Source organism: Giraffa tippelskirchi, chromosome 10 (genome assembly GCF_054371585.1).
Source record: "Giraffa tippelskirchi isolate mGirTip1 chromosome 10, T2T-mGirTip1v1.2.pri, whole genome shotgun sequence".
In the NCBI taxonomy this organism is placed as follows: Eukaryota; Metazoa; Chordata; class Mammalia; order Artiodactyla; family Giraffidae; genus Giraffa; species Giraffa tippelskirchi.
This window is the reverse complement of record NC_137284.1, coordinates 89,812,412-89,836,191: the sequence shown is the minus strand read 5'-3', so window position 1 is coordinate 89,836,191 and position 23,780 is coordinate 89,812,412. Positions and strand designations below refer to the sequence as shown.

Below are 23,780 nucleotides of genomic sequence, written 5' to 3'. Positions count from 1 at the left end.
AATGAAAAAGAAAAAAAAAATAAAGTTAGGTTATTTGAGACTTTTCTTAATTCTTGAGGAAGGCATTTATTGCTTTGAACTGCCATCTTAGAACTACTCTTGCTGCATTCTATAAATGTTGGTATATTCCTTTTCCATTTTCATTTGTCTCAAGGTATATTTTTATGTTTTTTTTTTATTTCTTCTTTGACCCATTGGTTGTTCAGTAGCATGTTGTTTAACCTCTACATTTTTGCAAATCCTCCAGTTTTCTTCATGTTATTTATTCTGGTTTCAAGGGCTTCCCTGGTTGCTCAAACGGTAAAGAATTGCATACAATGCAGAAGAGCTGGGTTCAAGATCTCCTGGAGAAGGGAATGGGAACTCATTCCAGTATACTTGCCTAGGAAATCCCACGGACAGAGGAGCCTGGTGGGCTATATAGTCCATGAGGTTGCAAAGAGTTGGATACGACTGAGCAACTACCACTTTCACTTTCATACCATTGTGGTTGGAGAAGATGCTTGATATGATTTCAATCCTCTTAAATGTATTAAGACTTGTTTTGTGCCCTAACATATGATCTATATTAGAAAGTATTCCATGTGCACTTGAGAAGAATGTGTATTCTGTTGCTTTTGGATGGAATATAGATCATATGTAAACCCATGTTAAGTCTATCTGGTCTAATATGCTGTTCAACACCAATGTGTTTATTTATTGATGCTTTGTCTGAAAGATTTATCCATTGATGTAAGTGGGATACTAAAGTCCCCTACTATTATTGTACTATATATTTCTCCCTTTAGCTATGCTAATATTTGCTTCCAAAATTTAGGTGACCTACGCTTGTTACATAAATATTTATAAAATGTTTTATCTCTTTGTTGGATTGACCCTTTATCATTATGTAATGTCTTTGTCTCTTTGTTTTAAATTCTATTTTGTCTGATATAAGCATAGCTATTTCACCTTACTTTTGGTTTCCATTTCCATGGAAAATATACCTTCACTTTCAGTCTGTGTGATTCTCAACAGTTAAAGTGAGTCTCTTGTAGACAGTATATAGATGGACCTTAAAAAAAAAAACAAAAAAATCCATTCAGCTGTTTGGTCTTTTGATTGGAGCATTTAGTCCATTTTCAGAGTAATTATTGAAAGGTATGTGCTTAGTGCCATTTTGTAAATTATTTTCTGATTCTTTTTGTAGTTCCTTTCTGTGCCTTTATTCTTCTCCTGCTCTCTTTGACTGTGGTTAAATTTCTTTAGTGGTATGTTTATATTAATTTCTGTTTACCTTTTGTGTATTTACTAAAGATTTTTGCTTTGTGGTTACCATGAAGCTTATACATAACAACTTGTATCTATAACATTCTAAGTAAAAATAACTTAAGTTTGATCCAATTGTAAAGCTTGTTGTTATTACTTCTCCCACCATGTTTTAATGTTTTTGATGTCCCATTTTACATCTTTTTCTCTTGTGGATCCCTTATAACTAATTTTTTTGCTACTTTTGTCTTTTAACCTTCACACTAGCTTTATAAGTGATTAATTAACTATCTTTACTACATATTTGCCTTTCCAGTGAGATTTATTTTCATGTGTTCTTGTTATTAATTAGCACCCTTTCTTTTTAGCTCAAAGAATTTCCACTGGCATTTAAGACCAGTTTAATGGTGATAAACTCCTTTAGCTTTTGCACATCTGGAAAACGCCTTCTCTCTCCTTCACGTCTGAGTGAGCTCTGCTGCCATGTATAGTATTCTTGGTTAGAAGTATTTTTCTTTCAGCACTTTGAATATATTGTGCTATTCCTTTATGGCCTGCAAAGTTTTTGTTGAAAACTCTGGTAAGTCTTATGGGGGTTTCCTTGTGTGTAGCAAGTTAGTTTTCTCTTGCTACTTTTAAGATTCTCTTACCTTTATTTTTGACATTTAAAGTATAGCACGTCTTGGTATGTGGGTCTCTTGATTTCCCCTTATTTGGAACTCTGGGATTTCTGGATCTAAATGTCTGTTTCCTTCCTCAGGTTAGAGAAGTATTTAGCCATTATTTCTTCAAATAAGATTTCTGCCCCTTTCTCTCTTCTCCTTTGGGAGCTCAATGATACAAATGTTAGTCTGTTTGATGTACCATTAATCCCTTAAGCTATATTCACTGTGCTTCTCTGATTGGGTGAGTTTCACTGCTCTATCTTTGAGTTGACTGATCTTTTTTCCTACTTCGTCTAGTCTGCTCTTAAACCCAGCTAGTGTATTTTTCAGCTCAGTCATTGGATTCTTTGCTCTGTGACTTTTTTTGGTACTTTCTTACATTTGCCATCTCTTTGTTGACATTTTCACTGTGTTCTCCCCAGATCAGTGACCATCTTTATGATCATTAATTTCAACTCTTTATCATAAAAACTACTTATCTCTACTTCATTAATGTTTTGCTTTCCTGAGGGTTTATCTTGTTATTTCATTTGGAACATATTCCTCTGTTTCTTCATTTTGTGTGACTCTGTGTGTTGGTTTCTAATAGCAGAAGAAACCATCTCTCCCAGTCTTGAAGGTGTGGCCTCAAGTAGGAGATGAAATTTGCTGTTTCATTTCCTCTTGCCTGTCTCTCAAATCTTTGTGCTTGATCAAGCAGACTTATTATATTTCTAATAGCTCCCAGTTGTTGAGTATGTGACAAGATCTGCCAGTGTCCCAAAGGGGACGATCTCAGCACCTAGATTCAGGCTGTTTGGAAGTCAGACATTCAAGTATCAGTTTTTAAATGTATGCAAATATATACAGTCCTGTAGGACCACAAGTGTAAGCCCCACTGGCCACCATAGCCAGATGATCTGGAGGGGTCCCTAAGTGGCACTTGCAAATATCAGAGCTTCAGACAAGTGCATGATGTCTTTCCTGGATGATACTGATTAACTGAAGCAAGGCAGAGGGAAACAGCCCAGATGGCATGGCAAGGCAAGGCCTATGTTCCTTGAGGGCAGATCTACATGCCACAAAATGTGGCCAAACCTGAAGACTGCTCCTCAGACTGAAAATCCAAGATAAACAAAGAGGCTTCCTTCACAGAAATGCTGGGGGTGTGTGCCTCAGTCCACTGTCAGTACAGTGCCTTGGGGGTATAACTTGCCAAAAAATTGCCACATTGCCATGGGACCCAGAAATGCAAGCTTCCTGGCTATCAGAACTAGGCAATGAAGAGACATTCCAGACAGCAGCCACCCAACTGGTGCAACAGACATAAAAATCAGGGAGCTAAGTAAATATTAAGTGTCTCTTACCTCCAGGAAACAGTAAAACACTTTAAAGTGTCCAGTTCAGTGATATTAGGTATATTTACATTGTTGTTAAAAAAAATCTTGCAAATCAAAACTTAAACCCAATAAACAACTGGCCTTCCCCCTGCTCCTAGACCCAGATAACCACCATTCTAGTTTATGTTTCTATGAATTTGACAATTTAGATACCTCATATAAGTGGAATCACTATTTATTTTTTCTAGTTTTATTGAGAAATAGTTGACATGAGTCACTGTGTAGATTTAAGGTGTATAGCATGATAGTCTGATTTATATATATAGTGAAATGATTACCACAAGGTTTAGCTAACATCAATCATCTCATAAATACAATAAAAAGAAGAAAATAGTTTTTCTCCTTGTGATGAGAACTCTTAGGATCTACTCTTCTTTCTACAATTTTCCTGTATATCATCAAAGTGTTAACTATAGTCATCATATTGCATATCATATCTCTAGTACTTATGTATGTTATAACTGGAAGTTTGTACCGTTTGAATACTTTCCTCTAGTCTCCCCTCCCCACACCTCTGCCTCTGGCAACCACAAGTATGATCTCTTTTTCTATGAGTTTGTTTTAGATTCCATATATAAGTGAAATAATACAGTATTTCTCTGTCTCTGTCCACAATTTATCTTTAATTTAAAATCATAGCAGTCACTGAATAAAAGGGATTTTTTTGCTTGTTTTGTTTTGTGGCTTTTTGCTGACAGTTGAACCTGAGTCCAGCCAATATACTGGATGGATTTTTATACATGGTGCAGTCATATGTTACAGCCCTTGTTAACAACCCATTCCTGAATACAGGAACTAAAAGTCATCCCGTTAAAAGATCACTAACTAGATGCTCAGGTAGTACTTGACTTTGAAGTTATTTATAAAATTTTAATCTTTCTTTGAATGTTAAATGAAACAGCATAACAAATATGAGACAGAAAATTTAGAGAAGAGAGTGGATTTAATTACAGTATTCTACTGTAGTTAGCATTTATTGTTATCCTATTCAGCCTTTGTTGCATAACACTGACGCTTCAAGAGAGTTGAGAATCATCTGGGTTTTGATTTCAGTTCTGCCATCTATATGATTTTGGGCAAATCATTTCATTTCTTTAAGCTTAGGCATTAATATCCTTACTAGTATTCTAATGTATAAATAAGGATGGAGATGATATTATCCAGCTTGCTTACTTTAGGGCAGAGTGATAAGAATAAACAAGGAGTACAGTATTAAAAAAAAAACAAAAAAAAACTCTTGACATATAACTTTAGAAGTGTATTTAAAATTTCATCCTTTCAAAACTTCTTTCCATTTTTATATGACTTTCTTCTAAAAGTCTTATTCGACTATAGACTAAAGAAAATATGCTCCTTTCCCATCCAGTTCCCTATAAACTGGACTTCTTATTTCGATAATAAACTTACATATTAAAAAACTGTGAACACAGGACTTCCCTGGTGGTCCAGTGGTTAAGAATCCGCTTGCCAATGCAGGGAACACGGGTTTGATCCCTGCTCTGGGAATACCCCACATGCTGCAGAGCAACTAAACTGTGCACCACGACAACTGAAGTGCACTAGAGCCCAAGCTCTGCAACAAGGGAAGCCACCACAATGAGAAACTTGCACACTCAACCAGAGAGTAGCTCCTGCTTGCTGCAACTAGAGAAAGACTGCCTGCAGCAATGAAGACCCAGTTCAATCAAAAAAGAAAAAAAAAAAAGACGTAAAGAGCTTTGTTGCTATAACTAGGTCTAGGAATGAGGGAGTAAAGAATACCAGAAATAAAGTAGAGAAGAATTTCCCTCTCTCTTTTCTTATCCATGCTCCCATAACTTCTCAGCAATCAGTCCTTAAGTTTGAGAGTAGGGAGAAGACTGAGGAATGGAGCATGATATGACAGGTTAATATTAGAAGTGCTACTTTAGGAGAATCTTAGGAATGGGTTTGGTTCTTTATCTGTAGTTTCACTTATAATAGGTATAAAAGCACTGTGACTCAGTGGTTTATGCAACAAGCTGGAAACTTAGGACCTGTGGCTTCTGGTCATGCACCTGACATTTGTTTTTCACATGAGCTACTCAGGTTCACTCCCATGTTTTATTTAGTTTTTCATCTATTAATGAATCAAAGATGCCAAATAACTTTCCAGGTAATAGAAAAAAACCAGAACTCACATAGAGCTATAACTATGAAAGCTATAACAAGGGCAGTTTTTATGAGAATAGATGTAATAATACTATAAAAGTTTAAATTTCTATATAGATATAAAGCATTACTTCTACCTGGGCTAGGAGGGGAAGGAATACTATGAATATGAAATAGATATATAATCCTGAACTCTCTTTCAGATTATTAGTTTTAAATTCCCACTCAAATCTTCACAAAAGTACTAACGGAGATCTTTTAAGACATTTGGCTTTCTTCTCACCCCTCACATATTTCCCCACAGTGAAGGTTACTATTGAGTAGGGAAAGAGCCAAAGAAGAGAGGTTGGGGCAAAAAAGTAAAAGATCTGGAAATCATTAATTCCTTCTTTCAGTTCAGTTCAGTCGCTCAGTTGTGTCCAAACTCTTTGCAACTCCAAGGACTGCAGCCCGCCAGGGTTTCCTGTCCATCCCCAACTCCCAGAGCTTGCTCAAACTCATGTCCATCCAGTCGGTGATGCCATCCAACCATCTCACCCTCTGTTGTTCCCTTCTTTGCTTAACCAGTTCTTATTTTGTGTTTTCTATAAGTAAGTATAAGGTGTAGTACACTAATTCTGAAACACACCGTGTTAAGACAGCACCAGCTAGCATTTCTAGAAGATGAAACTAAGGCTTAAAGTCAAGGTTAAGTGATTTGCCCTGAGTTAAGAAATGCAATGGGTTTTTGAATCTTCATCTCTCTCATTTCAGAGCCCATGATCTTTATTACTGCCCTACTGTATTTCAGGAAAAGCAGAATTGACCACTGGAATAAATGTTAACAGAATCTGCCTTAGAAAATTACAAGGAAATTAAGTTGCCCCAGAGATTCTCCCCATCTCTCCCATGGCCACATGCATGTAAGGTGACATCTCTACCTATTTCTGTATGGTTACTAACCGGATTCTCCATACTTCCTACTCTTCTTACAGGGCTTCAGCTTGTCAAATCCCTAATTCTACCCTAGGGCATTCACCTTCTGCCCTTGAGCTTAATGACTTACTCTCTCTAGGTTTTAAGTTCCAGTTCTTAACAGTGAGAACTGACACTCTCAGATCATGTTCCCACATCAGGTCAAGGCTGCTGGCCAGTCAACATGGGTTGGTTAACCTGGGTCAAGCGCCCAAACCCTTGGCTGTGGATGGTTAGAGCAGTCACATTCCTTGGGAACTGTGATATAAGTAGGTGGATATTATGAAACAGCCTGTGCCATTTTAAAACATCACCTAGACAAGATTTGCTTCCTCCTTTTTTTGTGTGTTTCTATTAAAGATATTGCCATTCTTCCTATTGCTTAGACTGAAAGTCTAAACATTTTTTAATTAGATAGATTTAACTTTGTTTGAAAAGTAATGCACACACATCCTAAAATACTCAGAATATAACAGAGTATGCTCATTGGAAGTTGTATCCTTTCTGTGGCTATCACAGCTAACAGTTTTTGAAGCATACTTCAGAAAAATTCTATGCATGTTCAGGCATTTTATTCATATTTTATCCACATTCCATTTTACATAAATGGAAGAATAACATGAACACAATGTGTGCTAAGCTTTTCTCACTTAATAAGCAGATTCTGAAACCTATTTGACCTCAACACATATAGACTATGTTTTTCATTTTTTAATGGCTTCATAGAACTTAAAAACGTGATTTTTGTTTTAATCAGTGCCCTTTTGATAGGCAGGTACACTGTTTTCACTCTTACATTACAAATAAGCCTGTATAAAGTACATATGCTTGTACACAGCTCTAAATATTATCAATAAATTTTTTAGTCAAAGTATGCATGACATTTACATTTTGATACATTTATGGGTTCGATCCTTGAGTTATAAAGATCCCCTGGAGAAGTAAATGGCAACCCATTCCAGTATTCTTGCTTGGAGAATCCCATGGACAGAGGAGCCTGGTGGGCTACAGCCCAAGGGGTTGAAAAGAGTAGGACATGAGTGAGTGACTAACACACTCACACACATGGCCAAATTGGGCTTCCCTGGTTGCTCAGATGGGAAAGAATCTGCCTGCAATGTGAAAGACCTGGGTTTGACCCCTGGGTTGTGAAGATCCCCTGAAGAAAGGAATGGCAACCTATTCCAGTATTCTTGCCTGGAGAATTCCATGGACAGAGGGGCCTCACAGGCCACAGTTAATGGGGTATGGGGCAAAGAGACACCACTGAGCAACTAACACACACACACATACACACACACACATACACGCAAACTGCTTCCAAAGATGGTGTGCCAATTTCTCACACCATCTGTGCAAAAGTCTCCATTTGTCCATACCATGCACAGCCTCGTGTTCTGTCAAACTTTCTAATCTGGTAATTTTAGTTATTTTAAAATTTCACCTTCTTTTTTGCCCACTAAGTCAGTCACTGAGTTCTGTGAGTTCTTTCATTCTCTCTCACCTGCTTCTGTGTCTCTGTAATTGCAACACTATGATCTTAGTTTCAGCTTTTGTTGTGTCATGTATTGCCTCCCAATAGTGTTCATTCCATTCTCTCCCCTTATTACCTCACAGCTTACTCATACACAGCCAGAAAGACCTGAAATCCATAAGGGTACTTTAGCTTTCCCTAATCTACATGAGATGCCAAAGGTAGCTGCTGAGATCTGGAGACACTCGTGTTGCAAGAAAGAGAGAGAAGCTTGTACTAAGAAAAGTTAAAAAAAACAAAAACAAAAAAGCCTCAGCAAAACCATCAGCCAAAATAGGGCTGGATAACTCAAACAAATTAACACCTCCCACCCTACTGTCACTAGAATGATATAGTTTGTCCAGCATATAGTTTTTATCAACCTGATTTGCACATTCTTCTGACATATCAAAAGTAGAGGCAGTCCTGATCATCTGCCCATTTCTCTGCTCACAGTCTTATTTCTTGCCTAGTTCTAGGGGAAAAGGGTACCTTACGGTGAGCTATACTCGTGGGTGAGCGAATCCAGATCTTAATCTTTTCTCATATCCAGTGAGTCTCAATAATCTGATTAGAGTAAAATACTCCAGATACTTGATTTAAAAGCTCACCTCAGAAATTAAACTATTCCTCTAAGGGGACTCTTTTTTTAAATATAGGACAAAACTGTATCTTTTTATATGCACATACCTGTATACAAATGCACAGGAAGACATTTGGAAGGACACATCTGGAAGTGATTCTTTCTGAGAAGAAGAGTAGATTGGTATGTATCAGTTGTATTATTTTAAAAAGAAGTATTTTTCTTTAAAACAAATAGGAAATTGGATCTTGCTACTCACACCTGTTTTCTTCAAGTTTATTATTAAATTCCACGGTGCTTCTAAACATTCATCTGGGAAACGGGGCCTGCTACTGATATTTATTTTAACCAAATTGCCTAACCAATCTTATCTGGAAAAAGCGTTGTTTGTGGGTATAGTGAACAAAAGAAAGTGACCTAGAGAAGTTCATGGATCAAGTCTTTCACTTCAGTTACATTATCACGTTTACGCTCCTTAGTGAGAGGCAACATGGTGCCGGTGAGAGAAAAAGGATCTGAGTTCTAGTTTGGGTTCTACTAAGAATATACTGGGGGACCGTGAGCAGACACTTTCATTGTAAAATAGTGACTTAGACTAGGACAGATTTTCTTTGATTACTAGAAGACTTACAAAGATGCATTCTATGGTGAAAAATCCATTATTCAGTTCTGAGTTGCTCAGAACCTAAAAGCAAGAAGACAAATTCTCTCCAATTCAGCAAACCTGTGGTATGTATTAGGACACACTGTGAATCTCAGGCGCTCATTCACCAGGTTTTAGACTGATTTGCAAAAAAGCAAAAAAGTCCTCTCACTGAAGAAGCGTTTCGTTTCTCTTGGCCGTAGCCATTGCCCAAAGTGCCAAGATCCAACTGCCGTCAACATTAAGATGAAGACGTACCTGCTGCGAACGTGAAGACACTACAGTTCCCAGCATGCCTCTCTTCCCACCGCCGCCCTCTCCCGCCCCTACTCCTGGACTCTTGCCGGCCGGGACTTGCAGTCCCAGCCCACGGCTGGCGGCGGCGCGAAAGCAGTCTAGAAATGTGCTTTTCCCACAAAAAGGCAGTGAGACCTCACTCTCCAACTCAAGTCCTACTCCAACTGACTAGGGTCTGCCCGACGGAGGCGAATCCCCTACGACCAGCTCTTTTCAGACCAGCAAACTGCTGGGGCGGAATCACGCCCCGGAAATGAGGTCAAGTCTCCCAGCTGACTGCTGAAGCGCCTTCCAGCCACTCCTAGCCGGGCTAGGACCGGTGGGGCGGGCTTGGGGGCGTGGCAAGCGGGCGCGGCTCAGCTCCGCGCAGCCCCGGGGATCTAGCCTCGGCGCGGGGCCGCGCGTCTGGGTGGCGGCGGGGGCGCGCCCGTGGAGAGTGGCGGCTGCGGTTGCTAGTCGGGAGGGAGGGAAGGAGGAACCGGGAAGGGGTGGGGGGGGCAGGGCGATCGGAGAGCCGTGTTCCTAAGGCGGTGGCTGCGTCTCCGACAGAGCAGGAGCAGGGCGGGGAAGGAGGATGGAGCAAGCTGGGGGTTGGGGTTGGCGCTAGCCGCTGCGGCTCGGCTACTACTGTGGGAGAGTGGCTGCTCCTGGAAGTTGTAGGATCGGGAGCCGGGCTGGTGCCGCCGGTGCCGCCGCTACCTTGGGCGGTGGGGAGGAGCAGGGAGCGTCAGGGGTCGGGAAAGACAGGACGGTTAGGGGGGGCGAGCTGGGGAAGACTGAGCGGGCTCTGCGCCGGGCGGGCGGGCGGCGGGGGGGCCAGCGACCGCAGCCGGGGGGACGCGGGAGGATGGAGCAAGTGGAAATTCTGAGGAAATTCATCCAGAGGGTCCAGGCCATGAAGAGTCCGGACCACAATGGGGAGGACAACTTCGCCCGGGACTTCATGGTGAGTCCCTCCCCTCAATGTTGCCTCCTCTCACCGGCATCCGAGCCCACTGCCGCCTCTCCCGCCCGGCCCAGCAGCCAGCGCTTTGTGTGTGGCTGTAAGGAGAGAGGCCGAGGGGGCGCGCGCCGACCCCAAGGGCCGGGTTGGACTCGGAGGCTGGGAGGTGAGATCGCCCCTCGTCCTCCTTTCCTCTCTCGTCCTGCGATCGCGGCCCCTTCCGCCCGCGTCCGGGACGCGAAGAGAGAGGCCGCTGGCCAAGCCCGCACTCAGCGCCGCCGCCCGCGACCACCTATTGTTTCTCGGGCTGGGAGCGGGAGGCGAATGAGGTGCAGGCCGGTGGGCTTTTATCATATCCCCATCCAATCTGCTCCTCCTGGGAGGGTCGAGGCAGGAATGAGAGCGGATAGCGCCGGACTGAGGAACGGGGCTATTAAGGTTGCATTTAACTCGTGGGGTTCCTTTGCTCAAGCTGGTCTCAAAAGAGGGCAAGGTAGGACTTTTTGCTCTTTCTGGGTTCGCAGTATTATCTCCAATGCAAGAGAAAGGATAACCCATAGGAAATCTCGTGGTATGTTCAATTTCCATTTACTGCCGTCCTGTTTCTTGTCTCTTGAGACCCAGGTTTTACATGGTGTAGGGGTCAACGTGATTTGAGGTTGAGGGATAAGTGTGTGTGGAGGCAGGACGTGGGGGTGGAGGGTGCGTGGTTATCCTTAAGGAAGCCTACTTCAGACTCCCTAGGGGATACTGCCGAAGGCGGAGGGGATGTGACTATCACTTCCTATCCGGGGTGGGGGTGGGGAACTTGGGAACAATAGTCCTGGTGGGGCGGAGGCGACTGTACGGACTGAAGCCCTGAACTGGGAGATAACCTTCGTAGTCTCCCCACCCCCCTTCCGACATCCCCCCTCCCCCTTCCGCCCTTTGCTTGTACTGGCGGGCTGGAGAGGAGGTTAAAAGTCTTGGTCGTGGAATTGCTCTCGAGCCATCACTACGAGGGGGTCAGATCCAAAGGCGTGGGACCAGAAGTCGACTTCCTCCATTGCCACCCCCCCTCCTTTATTTTTCTGCTGGACAATGTTCCCTTTAGGGTTGTTTCTCGGCTTAGGAGGCGGTGGTTGCGGCGCTGCTCCTACGGATATTGCGCAAGACTGGGGCGTTGGAAACCCTGGAGGTCTGGGGCATGGAAAAGGAAGTGGGACTTTGGGAAGTGGTTGCTCCTTAGTCTTGGCGGGGTTTGGAAATGGGAAATAAGCTAGGGAAAATTCTGCTTCTGGGCAGGATTCACCTCCAAGAGTAGTCACCTAACTCTGAAATTATGGATTGTGAAAAGAATACACAGTTAATGTGTATAAAAATGAGTCGCAAACATTGGCTAGTTTTTGTTTCAAAGTACAGTTTAATTGTTTACAAGGTGCAGGTGAAATGGCTTTTCGCACTGAAATACGAAATACTTTTCACATTTTAAAGAGACTTCGGTCTAGTAAAACTTCAGCGTTAAAATTCTTTACCCTTAACTTGACTCAGTGTCATAACAGTATAGTTGAGCTTCGTGATTCCCGCCTCCCTAAACCAATAATAGAAGATAGGAGTTTGGTTTTGTTAGTATCTTTTGAAAGTGTAAAAAATGTTGATTAAATAATTTATGGTTCATTTTAAACATTTTCTCTTGATACTTAGCCCATGTATCCCCCCCCCCCCCCATTACTCTTTTATCTGAAAAAGTTAAGGACGTGTCCTTCTTCCTATTGGGAATATTGAATGTGTTAGGTATCTTTGGAATGATATCACAGTAATTGGACAGAGTCCCCCTTTTATTACTCTCTAGCAAACATAAAAGAAAATATTTACTTAGATTTAAAATGTTTAAAACTAGTCTTATGCAGTCTTACTTTGGTTGTGGAAGGAGAGGTGTGAGACCCCTGTCCACTTGGCATGTTGGTCCTCTTGTTCTCTATGGGCATATCCTGTCAGGAAAGGGCATTGTTTGGTGATGCAGGCCTTCAGGACAAGTGCCCAGTCTCTGAACTCCTGTACAGGGGAAGTAGCCTTCGGGTTCATGCTTTGGGGATGAGTCAGGGATTCCTATTGGAGATTTCATTTCTCCAGGACTAAATGAGTTTCCTTTTTCTTCTGTAATACCTAGGGATAGCTAGGTGATTCTGCATTTAAGATTTGATGACTAAGGCTGTTCTTTTACAATGCTTGCTTTTTTTATTCTGTGACTTGATAAGCAATAGCTATAATTAAGTCTGCTAGTTATTCCTCTTTTTCTCTTGACTAGAAAGCTAGAGGAAAACTTTGTCCTTTCTGCGACAAAAAGAAAATATATCAACTAATAGATTCTTCTAATAATAAACTTCTGTTATTCGTAAATTCTGACATGGGTTAAAAATGCATTTTTAAATTTTTAGCATTTGAGAACTGAGCCTTAGGGATAATCTAGCTATTATAACCCTATTCAGTTATAAAGTGATAATGTTCCTTGTTTCAAATTTGGAAATTATAGAAGAGTAATTAAGAATGCCTTACCTTTAGGAAAATGGAATAGGCATTCATATTGTGGTCTTTCCATTATTCTGTTCAGTCTTCCTATAGTTCCATCACCCAAAGGCTATCTTTGTTAATGTCTTTAATGCTTCTCTGTGACCATACTACATGTACCATCTAATATTCTTAGGTTTTTTCCAACTTAATATTTAGGTGTTTTTCCTTTGTAAAAATAATTTTAGGTGGCTATATAATATTTCACCTAGCCACTGTCATTTAGCTTAACCATTTTCTTACAGTTGAAAGTTTAGGCCACTGATTTTCTTCTATTATGTGTCATAATTCTGTGGAGAACACTTAAGCATAAAATTTCTTTACTTTGAATTATTGCATAAGATATCTTCCAGTGGTGTTGGAAGTACTAGCTAAAAGGATGTAAACATCTGATATATGTAAATGCATACCTTTTTGAAGTATCACTTTTTACAACTAACCATAATGCATGAGTGTTCATATAATAATCTTGGATCTTTGGTAATTCGAGGTTGAAAAATAGTATGCTGTTTTAATTTGAATATCTCAATGACTAGTAAGGGTAGAGACTTTTCTGACTGTCGTTACTCTGTAAGTTGTCTATTCCTGGCATTGGCCTTTTGTGTGCCCCATCCTGTGAAAAAGGAGAATACTAAGGTACTGAGATGGTGTAAACTACAGCACCAAAATGATTTCAAGTTGATGGTTAAACCGATAATCTGTGTCAGATCCAGAACTTGATCACAACTATCTCAGCTTGTCATCTTTATGAAATTGCAGATAGTGGTCATGCAAAGTTAATGTGTACATAGGGTGATGCCCATGTGTAGGTTTTACTGCCATCTCTGCCATTGGTTAGTTTTCTGACCTTGGCCACTTGAAAGGAAATGAATTGACTGAGTTCTCTCAACTTTAAAAGAAGATAATAGCCAGGACATGGAAGCAACCTAGATGTCCATCAGCAGACGAATGGATAAGGAAGCTGTGGTACATATACACAATGGAATATTACTCAGCCATTAAAAAAATACATTTGAATCGGTTCTACTGAGATGGATGAAACTGGAGCCCATTATACAGAGTGAAGTAAGCCAGAAAGAAAAACAACAATACAGTATACTAATGCATATATATGGAATTTGAAAGATGGTAACGATAACCCTATATGCGAGACAGAGAAAGAGACACAGATGTATAGAACAGTCTTTTGGACTCTATGGGCGAGGGCGAGGGCAGGATGATCTGAGAGAATAGCATTGAAACATGTATATTATCATATGTCCAGGTTTGATGCATGAGACATGTGCTCAGGGCTGGTGCACTGGGATGACCCAGGGGGATGGGATGGGGAGGGAGGTGGGTGGGGGGTCCAGGAAGGGGAACACATGTAAACCCATGGCTGATTCATGTCAATGTATGGCAAAAACTATTACAATATTGTAAAGTAATTAGCCCTCAACTAAAATAAATAAATTTATTAAAAAAAAAAGTTAAAAAAAATAAAAAAGAAGAAGATAAATGCTACCTACTTCACAAGACTGAAGTATGGGACTGATATTTAGGATCTTCATCCAACAAACGATCGTGCTGTCTTCAATATTCTCAAATGGCTGACTTATGTAGTCAGTTACATATAACTAGAGATAGAAGGAAAAAGAGATGAGATAGAAGGAAAAAGAGATGTCTGGGCTTTCGCTTTTCAGTAATTTTCTTTTGTTTTTTAAAGCTTTGTCATGTATTATTAAAGTATTGAAACAAGAAGTAAATTTATTCTAATTGGGCTAAAGTTTATGTGATAGACACTTGTATATTTAAAAATTGTAAAAGATAAACAGTAAAGCTGCAAATAAATATGGCAGTTTCAGTTTAAAAACCCATTCTCGTACTTATGAAGATAAAAACAATAGTAGGTAGAGTCAGTGGAGTATTTCAAAAACAGGATGCAGCAGAGGTGTGAATTACAGTACTTTTGTGAAACATGAAGGAGAAGATTTATGGATTTTTTTTTAAGGCTAAACAGGCATTATAGCAAGCATTCCTGTGTTAAAATACCATTTAAACTAACTGATATTTTAGATTAATCTAAATTTATCAATCACAGGTAACTGCAGAAGTACCTTAGTAGTTATGCATTCAAGGAATTTATTATATAAAACCATCTGCTCTACAAATAGTAATCTTGACAGAACTGCTCAAAGCAACCAATTTGCTTGCTTTGCTATGATTAAATAATTGTTATATTGTTTTTATCTTACTACAGTAGTGTTTGTGATGTTATAAATTAAGTAGAACAAAGATTAACATTTTTTATCCCTTCTATTTGTTAAACACTGTGCCATACATTTTACACTGTGTCTTATTTAACATGTCTGCCGTTATGAGGTGGCTATAACCTAAATTTTAGAGATAAGGAAATGCACTCTGAGAAGTAAAGTATCTTGCTTGACTTCAAAACCTGATCTTTTTTATCCTCCAGAATGCATCTGAGGTCACTTTGGACCTGGCTGGGACTTGGCAGGTCGTGGAGGGTGCATTTCCATGCAGAAGCATAGGGGTTTTAGAGTTGAGCATGTTTAGAGAGTGGTAGATAATCTGCTATAACTAATGTAGCAGTTCTCACACGTTTTGATCTCAGGAGTCTTACATTCTCAAAATTACTGAGGACTCCAAGGAGGTTTGTTTGTTTTTACTGTATTATAAATTAAAAGATACTTTAAAAAATAATTTACTTTAAAATAATGGTGATAAAACCATTCCGTACATACACTGTATTTTATAACAAGTGATTTTTTGAAAAAATTACTGGTGGAAAGAAGCATTATTTTTATACTTTTGCAAATTATTTTTACCGTTTGGCTTAACAGATCTGGATTCTCATATCTGTTGCATTCATACTGATGCAGCATCATATTTCACAGTATCAAGTGTCATGTATCCTCTAGAAAAATCCAGTGTACACTCCTAAAGAGAATGAGCATGATAAAAATATTGTACTAAAGTCTGTGCATTTGTATATTTTCAGGTGAGGAAGCATAACTTAGAAAACAGTTTTAACCTCGTGAATTCTTTAAAATGGTCTAGGTGTGGGCCATCTCTGGACTATATTTTGAGAACCAGTGAAACAATGGTATTAGCATGGTAAAGGCTAATGGGATGCTGAGAAAGCCAGTTAGGGATCAGGTTGTGAAGGTTCTTGAATCTGTGCTGTATTTTATTCTATAGATCAGTAATAGTAATTTTGAACAGTTTACACTCTACAGATCTCAGCATTACAGGGAAAGTAAGCAGTCATTTGACAGATTTGTGTTGCAGAAAGTTGATTCTGATGGATGAATGGATGACCAGATGAAGGAGAGCATTTTTGAAGTTGTTGAAATATAGGAAGTGAGATATGACGGCCTGAGCCAAACGTAAGACAGTGGGACAGAGACTATACAAAGGACCTGATAAAGATTAAGAAAGAAGTCTTCATGACTCACTAGATGTGAGTAGTGAAAGAGAGAGGAATATTGTAGTATGACTGCAGAGTTTCTAGCTTGATAATACTGTCACCCAAATTGGAAGGTTCCATTTGGTAGGGTAAGGAGGAAGGAAGGACAAAAAGCAGAGGCGACCAGGGAGAAGATGGTTGGAAGAAACTAGAGAATTAAAGAGAATGAGTTTAGTTTTGGACACGTTAAAACTGAGGTGCCTGTGAGACATACTGTAGAAATGTAGAGCTCAAGAGAGCTAATGGGACAGAATTAAAGCATGTAAGAGGTATGTGAAAGCATGAGAATCACAAACTCATTCAGACAAGTGTATGGTGTGGCCAACCTAAGGCTGAAAAGCATCAACATTTAAAGAGCAGCCTCTAAATGAAAATATTGGTGATTGCTCCTGGTTAGGTGTGGTCAAAGAGGAAGGAAAAGAACCTAGAGGATGTCAGAAAAGCCTGGGAGAGTTTCAGGGAAGACATTACCAAAGTAAGATAATTCTGGGAGGACCGGTAAGGTGAGCTTAAGAAAGCACCCATTCTGTTTGCTAAGTAGCAGTGATTTGGTGACTAGAAAAAGCAGTTTGGAGTTGGGGTATGGGAAAAAGCCAGATTATCATAGGCTGAAGAGGAAATAGCTGAAGTAGTATAAATTCCTTCCATTTACTTTAGCGTTCTGAATGTAGATGGCTGAAGCCAGAGGAAGACACAGATCCCCTCCTGCTTTCTGCTTAAAAAAATAATAATAAGATAGGGACAGCATTTTTCATACATGTATTTCTTATCTATATGTATATCTTTTGGTAAAATGATTGCTATTTAGGTATAATTTTAAAAGACAGATGGTGGCTCTGTGATAAAGAATCCGCCTGCCAGTGCAGGAGACGTGGGTTCGATCCCTGGGTTGGCAAGATTCCCGAAAGTGGGAAATGGCAACCAACTCCAGTATTCTTACCTGGGAAATCCCATGGACAGAGGATCCTGGCGGACTACAGTCCACAGAGTAACAAAACAGTTGGACGCGAATGAGCACGCACATAAAAATACAGATAACAAGAACTTGTCAAATAAGACTTCTGAAGTTTTGATTTAAGGTTTGAATTTGATTTGCTAAAAAAGTGAGAGAGGAAAGATTGAAAGCCTGGCAGGAGCTTATACACTAGATAGTACTGCATACACTAGATAGTATTAAAAATTTCATTGTTTGTTAAACTGTTCAATATTGTGGCTTGTAGTGTTTTAAAAATTAATAACAGCTTTATTGAGATATAATTTATTTAGCATAAAATTCATTCATTTTAAGCTGTGCAATTTAATAGTTTTTAGTATGTTCACAAAAATGTGCAGTCATTACCACAGTCAATTTTTATTAGCCCAAAAAGAAACCCCATACCCATTAGTAGTTATTCCTCCCACCCTCTCTCCTCCTCGAAGACCTCGGCAACCACTAGTCTACCTTCTGTCTCCATAGATTTGCCTCATCTAGACGATGGCACTCCACTCCAGTACTCTTGCCTGGAAAACCCCATGGACGGAGGAGACTGGTAGGCTGCAGTCCGTGGGGTCGCGAAGAGTCTGATACGACTGAGCGACTTCACTTTCACTTTTCACTTTCTTGCATTGGAGAAGGAAATGGCAACCCACTCCAGTGTTCTTGCCTGGAGAATCCCAGGGACGGAGGAGCCTGGTGGGCTGCCATCTATGGGGTTGCACAGAGTCCGGCACGACTGAAGTGCCTTAGCAGCAGCAGACATTTCATATGAATGGAATCATAATATGTGGTGTTTTGTGACTGACCCCATTGACTTAACATGTTTTCAAGATTCATCTGTGTTGTTGCGTGGTCAGAAAGACTTCATACTGTTTTATGACTGAATAATTTTCTGTTCTATGGATATATCACATTTTGTTCACCCATTCAATTCTTGATAGACATTTGAGTTGTTTCCACTTTTTGGAATATTTTGTATTGTATAATAATACATGAAATATGACACATTTTGTATTATTTTATGAATACTGCTACTGTGAACCTATACAAATTTTTGTTAGGATATCTGTTTTTTATTATCTTGGATATATACCTATAAGTACCCTTAACATTTTGAGGGAACTGACAGATTGTTATCCAAAGCTGCTGTACGTTTTATGGTTCTACCAGGAAAATGCACGTTTTCCATTCCCACTAATTTCTTTACATCCTCACCAATACTTGTTATTGTCTGTCTGTCTTCTTATAACCGCCTAAGAGGGTGTGAAGTTCTACTTTGTGGTTGGCTTGTAGATATATCTCAGTAAGCTTATATAAATGGTGTGGTATGTCTAAAATGTCTTTAAAGCTAGAATGATAGGCAATATTTTGCAGTCCTAGCATTTGAGCTAATCTTAGTCCTTTTCCATTGCCACTGGTTTAGTTAAGATTTTCTTACTCTGATGAGTGTCCAGCCAAACGTATTTATCTTTTAACTAACTTCACAATTGGAAGTGAACTTTTAAGTAACTTTCCAGACATGGCTCACTGAGCTAGCACACTAAAAATTTACCTGAAGTGTTAATTCTCAAGGTTGTATTATTGTATTTACTTTTAGAATCTTGTTAGCTTTTTTCCGTCAATATTTGACATTTAATTTGGAAAAGGGTTTTGAAAGATTGAAACTGAAAGTAAGATACTAACATTTAGATAGGTTAAAATTTTTTGCTCATATGTTAAACACTTCTGAGTTTCTGTAATACTCAGTTCATTAGATTCATAAACATTTACATTTCTGACTTCCCCAGACTGAAAGCCTCCGAGGCTAGAGACTGGGACTTAATTATCTCTGTATCCCCACAGCTTAATGTAGTGCCTGGCATTTAGGCATTAATGGCTGTTGCGTGAGCAGAAATTGTAGCGAGCTTAATGCTGTAAGACAGATTTATTCTTCAGGTGGATTCTTCAAGTGGTCCAAGAGGCTTGTCTCTTAGACCAGCATGGGAGTTGCTTTTTCCTTCACCTGCCTACAGGCATGCTTGCACAAATGTTTTTATTTTCAGTACACAAGAAAAAAGAAAATAAAAGATAAAGCACTAGAGTGAATTCAGTAAAACTTTTAAGTAAGTATATATTTATTAATTGTAATATCTTCTATATAAATGTGGAAAATAGTGTGGTACATATTTTTCTCTGGACACTGGTTGCTGTCATAAGGACTGAGGGAAGCACTTAAAGTAACTGCCTGTGTATCCTCCACTCCATGAATCATACTCTGGGTATATTATCATAGACTATTAATTTTAAAAATGTCCATTTTTAACTTTTGGTTTTAGATTTTATTAAGAAAATCCAGATATCAGTTCACTGGCATCTCTTCAACAGTAGCCGTATCTTGTAAGTTGTGGGTGTCTTAGGAGTGATTACAGCAATAGCTGTTGTTTTCTCCTTGCCTGTAGTTTCTTGCCTGATGTAATTCCTTCCATATATCATGCTCACTTTCCTAAAATACTGCTTTCAAGTGCTGGCATCTGTAGGATAATGGAAGGCATACTGGTTTTAAAATCAGAAGATGTGGGTTTGAGTCCCACTGTTTGCTGCCTACTTCTGTTTTCTTTAATATTTATATAGAACCGTTTTGGAAACACGGTTTTATTTTTATCACAGAAAAATGTGGCTTCACAGAAACCCTCAAGGCTCCTTTCGATGATCATTAAAAGTATTGGAATTTTAAATCCTTTTGATGATCATTAAAAGTATTGGAATTTTAAATGCCTAAGGCAACTCAAAGCATTCAACCCAAGCTCTGCTTTTCTTCAAACTGTAGTTATATGTCTACCTTATAAATTTCCCTTTCCCCTACTCCCTACCCCTTTTTTGTAGTTTTTGTCCTGGTTAGAATCACAGGCCAATAGGATAAAGTTTATACTTCTTAACCTGGCCTTCCAGAGCCTTTTAACATAGTCTCTCATACCTTTCCAGTGTTAAACTCATCTACTCTGCAGTGTGTGTCCTTTCTTTCCTCTGGAATGAGCTGTTTCTCATCCTTTGAAAATGCTTATCTGTGTTTGTACTGCTAAACACATTTTTCCGCTTTCTTAGAAAACTTTCCTTCTATTCTATAGTCCAGTACTTTGAAGATCAGGACACTAAAAATTTAGAATAACTTGACCACATTCACCCAGAACTCAGAAGCAAGAATCATAATTAACTCACTTTCTGAGATAAATCTGTTAGTCCAGTTTATCTTAAAGCACTTGTTCTCCTTTGCAAATTTGAATTTTAATACTATGGAGAAAAAGCCTTTCATTAGATCTAAGTTGAAGACTTGTTAAGGCAAGTCCAGTGATAAACGCACTTGTTCTAAATCACTAGTCTTCCAAACAAGAACTGAACCCCTCTCCCAGCATTTCATATTTCCTGTAGTATTTAATTTTTTTAGATTCATGCATTCAAACCTTGACATTTACCTCCTTCCTTGTGAAATAATACAGATATTGTTTCCATTTGTATAAGATTAGAGTGTCTGTGAACTGGCTTATGGCAGACGTAAGTAGTTGTTCCCTAAAAGCTTTTCCTAGAGAATGTGGAATGTGGATCATGTTAATCTCAGAGGCTTTGGGATGTACACTAATACCTGCATTTCCTGTAATAACTGTTTTTAGTTGTAATCTACATTTGAAAAGCTGTTTAACAACATTTGAGTAGTTACGCTGGCTCTGAAGAAATGCAACAATGCAGGTCTATCATGGTTCCTACCATCCACTCACTACACCTGAGGCACTGTATTTAGAACTGGCAACTGAAAATATGACAGTTGTTTCCCTTAAGAAATTTACTGGCTGTGAATAGACTTGTGAGAAGCAGCAAGAAGTTTTCCTGGGAGCAGTGGATGGGCTTCAGAGGGTCTGTGAACCCTTTCAAATTATACTTAATGTTTTGTGTGTAAACCTGTTGGGAGGGGGTAGAGAAGGTTCTTAGATTCTCAAGGGTTCAAAAAAATCTTAGAAACTCTAGACTAGTAGAAAGATAATCAGCTTCAGAACCATACAGTAATTAATTTCTGTCCTGGCCCTGTTATCCATATAGGCAGGTTATGTAGGGAAATTGGGGCTATAATACTTACCTAGAAGGACCAAGATAATGTGTATTTAAAGCTTCTAATGTAGTACATAGAAGGTGCTCAATAGTAGTTTAAGACGTGTTATTACTCTAAGGGAAGTATATTCAAGATTAAAACCATAGAGGGAGGAGAGCCTAAATCTGCCTGAAGAGAACATGGACAGTTTTAGCACAGAGGCCACATTTGACTTGGCTCTTGAAGGGAGAGTTTGTCAGGTGGACTAGGATAAAAGGCATTTCAGAGGTAGAAAACAAACAGCATTTGCAAAGACACAGAGATAAGAACTGTAGGTTTTAGATGAGAGGAACAGGGTGGCTGGCAGTGTAAAAAGTAAGCAAAGCTGATTTAACCAAATAAACAGGAAGAGATTCCCAAAGGGAGAAGAGCCTAAATTGAGTATGAGATGCATATAGTATTGGCCTTAGCATTCCTGAATGTTTTGGTGAGGAGTGTTTTGATGTCTCATGATTGTGGCATAGTTGTTTACTTTTAGTTACAATGTATGGTTTGGTTGTTATGAAGGATCTTTTTAAAATGGAGTTCCACAAAGCCAGTGTTTTTTAATCTGGTAATTTTACCTTATCCCAGATATATAAAGTAGTACTGTCGGTTTATATAGTTCTTAACTGGCCAGATAGGAGAAGGCAATGGCACCCCACTCCAGTACTCTTGCCTGGAAAATCCCATGGACGGAGGAGCCTGGTAGGCTACAGTCCATGGGGTCGCTAAGAGTCAGACACGACTGAGTGACTTCACTTTCAGTTTTCCCTTTCATGCATTGGAGAAGGAAATGGCAACCCACTCCAGTGTTCTTGCCTGGAGAATCCGAGGGTCGGTGGAGCCTGGTGGGCTGCCGTCTATGGGGTTGCACAGAGTCGGACACAACTGAAGCGACTTAGCAGTAGCAGTAGCAGTAATTGGCCAGATAAGTGGTTTTCATTAGCTTCTGTTAAAAGTGCTCTGTAAAAAAATTACATTAAAAAAGAGTCTGTAGAACCTCAGCAAGTTATTTATAGTGGTAAGCCTCTGTTTAGTTTAGATTCCTCAGTATATTTGAGTTTTCTAGGTGATGACTGAGATTTTGAGACAACATATTTGGGACCACAACTATAGTGAGAATGGAAAGAAGTCAACTCCCATTCTATGAAAATGTGGAGAGTGGCTTCTTCTGGACGCCTTCTCCCCTCATCGTACACTGGAGTTAAAAGTCATAGACCCTTTGATGTTAAAGGAAACATGAACGGTATTTAGAAACTAAGGAGCTTGTTACAGGTTTTACAGTTTAGAAGTTACTAGAGCTAAGTTTGTCCCAAGTTATCATAGCAGATGTTTTTTCTGTAGCATGATGTTGCTGACACCAACAGTTACCTGATTATTATTTAGGGAAAAAGTTAATAAAAGGAAAAAAGTGGGGCATAAATATACTGAAAAATATAGAAGAATTCTTTGTTGGTATAGATTTTTGGTTGTAGCCTACTTGCAAACCAGTTCGTGTGCTAAGTCGCTTCAGTCATGTCTGACCCTTTGCAACCCCCATGGACTGTAGCCTGCCAGACTCCTCTGTCCATAGGATTCTCCAGGCAAGAATACTGGAGTGAATTGCCATTTCCTTCTCCAGGAAACTAGTTTAAGGTGGGGGGTGTGTGTGTGCAGAATATATGTATCTATCTATCCATCTATCTATCTATCTACCTATGTATATATCTCACAGTAGAATACTGCCCTTGAGTATTCTACTTAACTGCTTTAGGGACAGGAACGAAGAAATGGGAGCCATTCATAACCTGGACGACTATTTCAGCTCTTTGTGGTTCTCTATATTATCAATTTCTCCATCTAGAGCTGCTTGGACACTTGTCTTTGCTTCTCTGTGCACCTGCTTTACTCTTAGCTCTCCACATTCAACCTTCACTGCATGTGCTGTTGAATAAAGGCATCTCTTAAGTGATCTAACCTATGTTCCTCACTTTATCTCTGTTTAGAGAAAGAGCTCAGAATAATTAGAATTGCTGCTTCACGTTCACATTCCTGAAATTCACATCCCATCAGTCAACCTGCTTCCAGTGAGATGGGTACTATGTAGTATAAATGTGCGGGGTTGACCAGGGTGGGGAGTTTGTTCATATGTGATTGGTAGGGACTTTTCTTAGTGAAAGAAAGTTATAGTTCCTTAAAAGCCATGAAATTAAAAGACGTTTACTCCTTGGAAGGAAGGTTATGACCAACCTAGATAGTATATTTAAAAGCAGAGACATTACTTTGCCAACAAAGGTCCGTCTAGTCAAGGCTATGGTTTTTCCAGTAGTCATGTATGGATATGAGAGTTGGACT

The 23,780-nt window shown here is 39.5% G+C and overlaps 2 protein-coding genes across 20 annotated transcripts in view; one reads left to right on the top strand and one right to left on the bottom strand.

The window, feature by feature from the left end:
• GSAP (gamma-secretase activating protein) overlaps positions 1-9,395 on the bottom strand; it is a 217,702-nt gene extending 208,307 nt beyond the window's left edge. The window contains exons 1-2 of the mRNA XM_081535704.1: positions 9,104-9,395; positions 8,580-8,635 (exon numbers count right to left, since the gene is read on the bottom strand). The gene's annotated coding sequence lies outside the window, so the exon portion shown is untranslated. The remainder of the gene's footprint in view (positions 1-8,579; positions 8,636-9,103) is intronic.
• The window catches only part of PTPN12 (protein tyrosine phosphatase non-receptor type 12), a 93,096-nt gene continuing 77,326 nt past the window's right edge, over positions 8,011-23,780 (top strand). For 6 of the 19 annotated variants that reach the window (XR_014067185.1, XR_014067186.1, XM_081535724.1 and 3 more), the window contains exon 1: positions 9,960-10,358. Coding sequence is in view for 6 of the 19 variants with exons in the window: in XM_081535714.1 (XP_081391840.1) it covers positions 10,260-10,358 (99 nt within the window). In the remaining 13 variants the exon portion in view is untranslated. Of the gene's footprint in view, positions 8,656-9,318; positions 9,671-9,959; positions 10,359-10,430; positions 10,849-11,317; positions 11,533-17,827; positions 17,901-23,780 lie in introns of those variants that run through there. The other 13 variants (XM_081535715.1, XM_081535717.1, XM_081535718.1 and 10 more) reach the window with 9 other exon arrangements.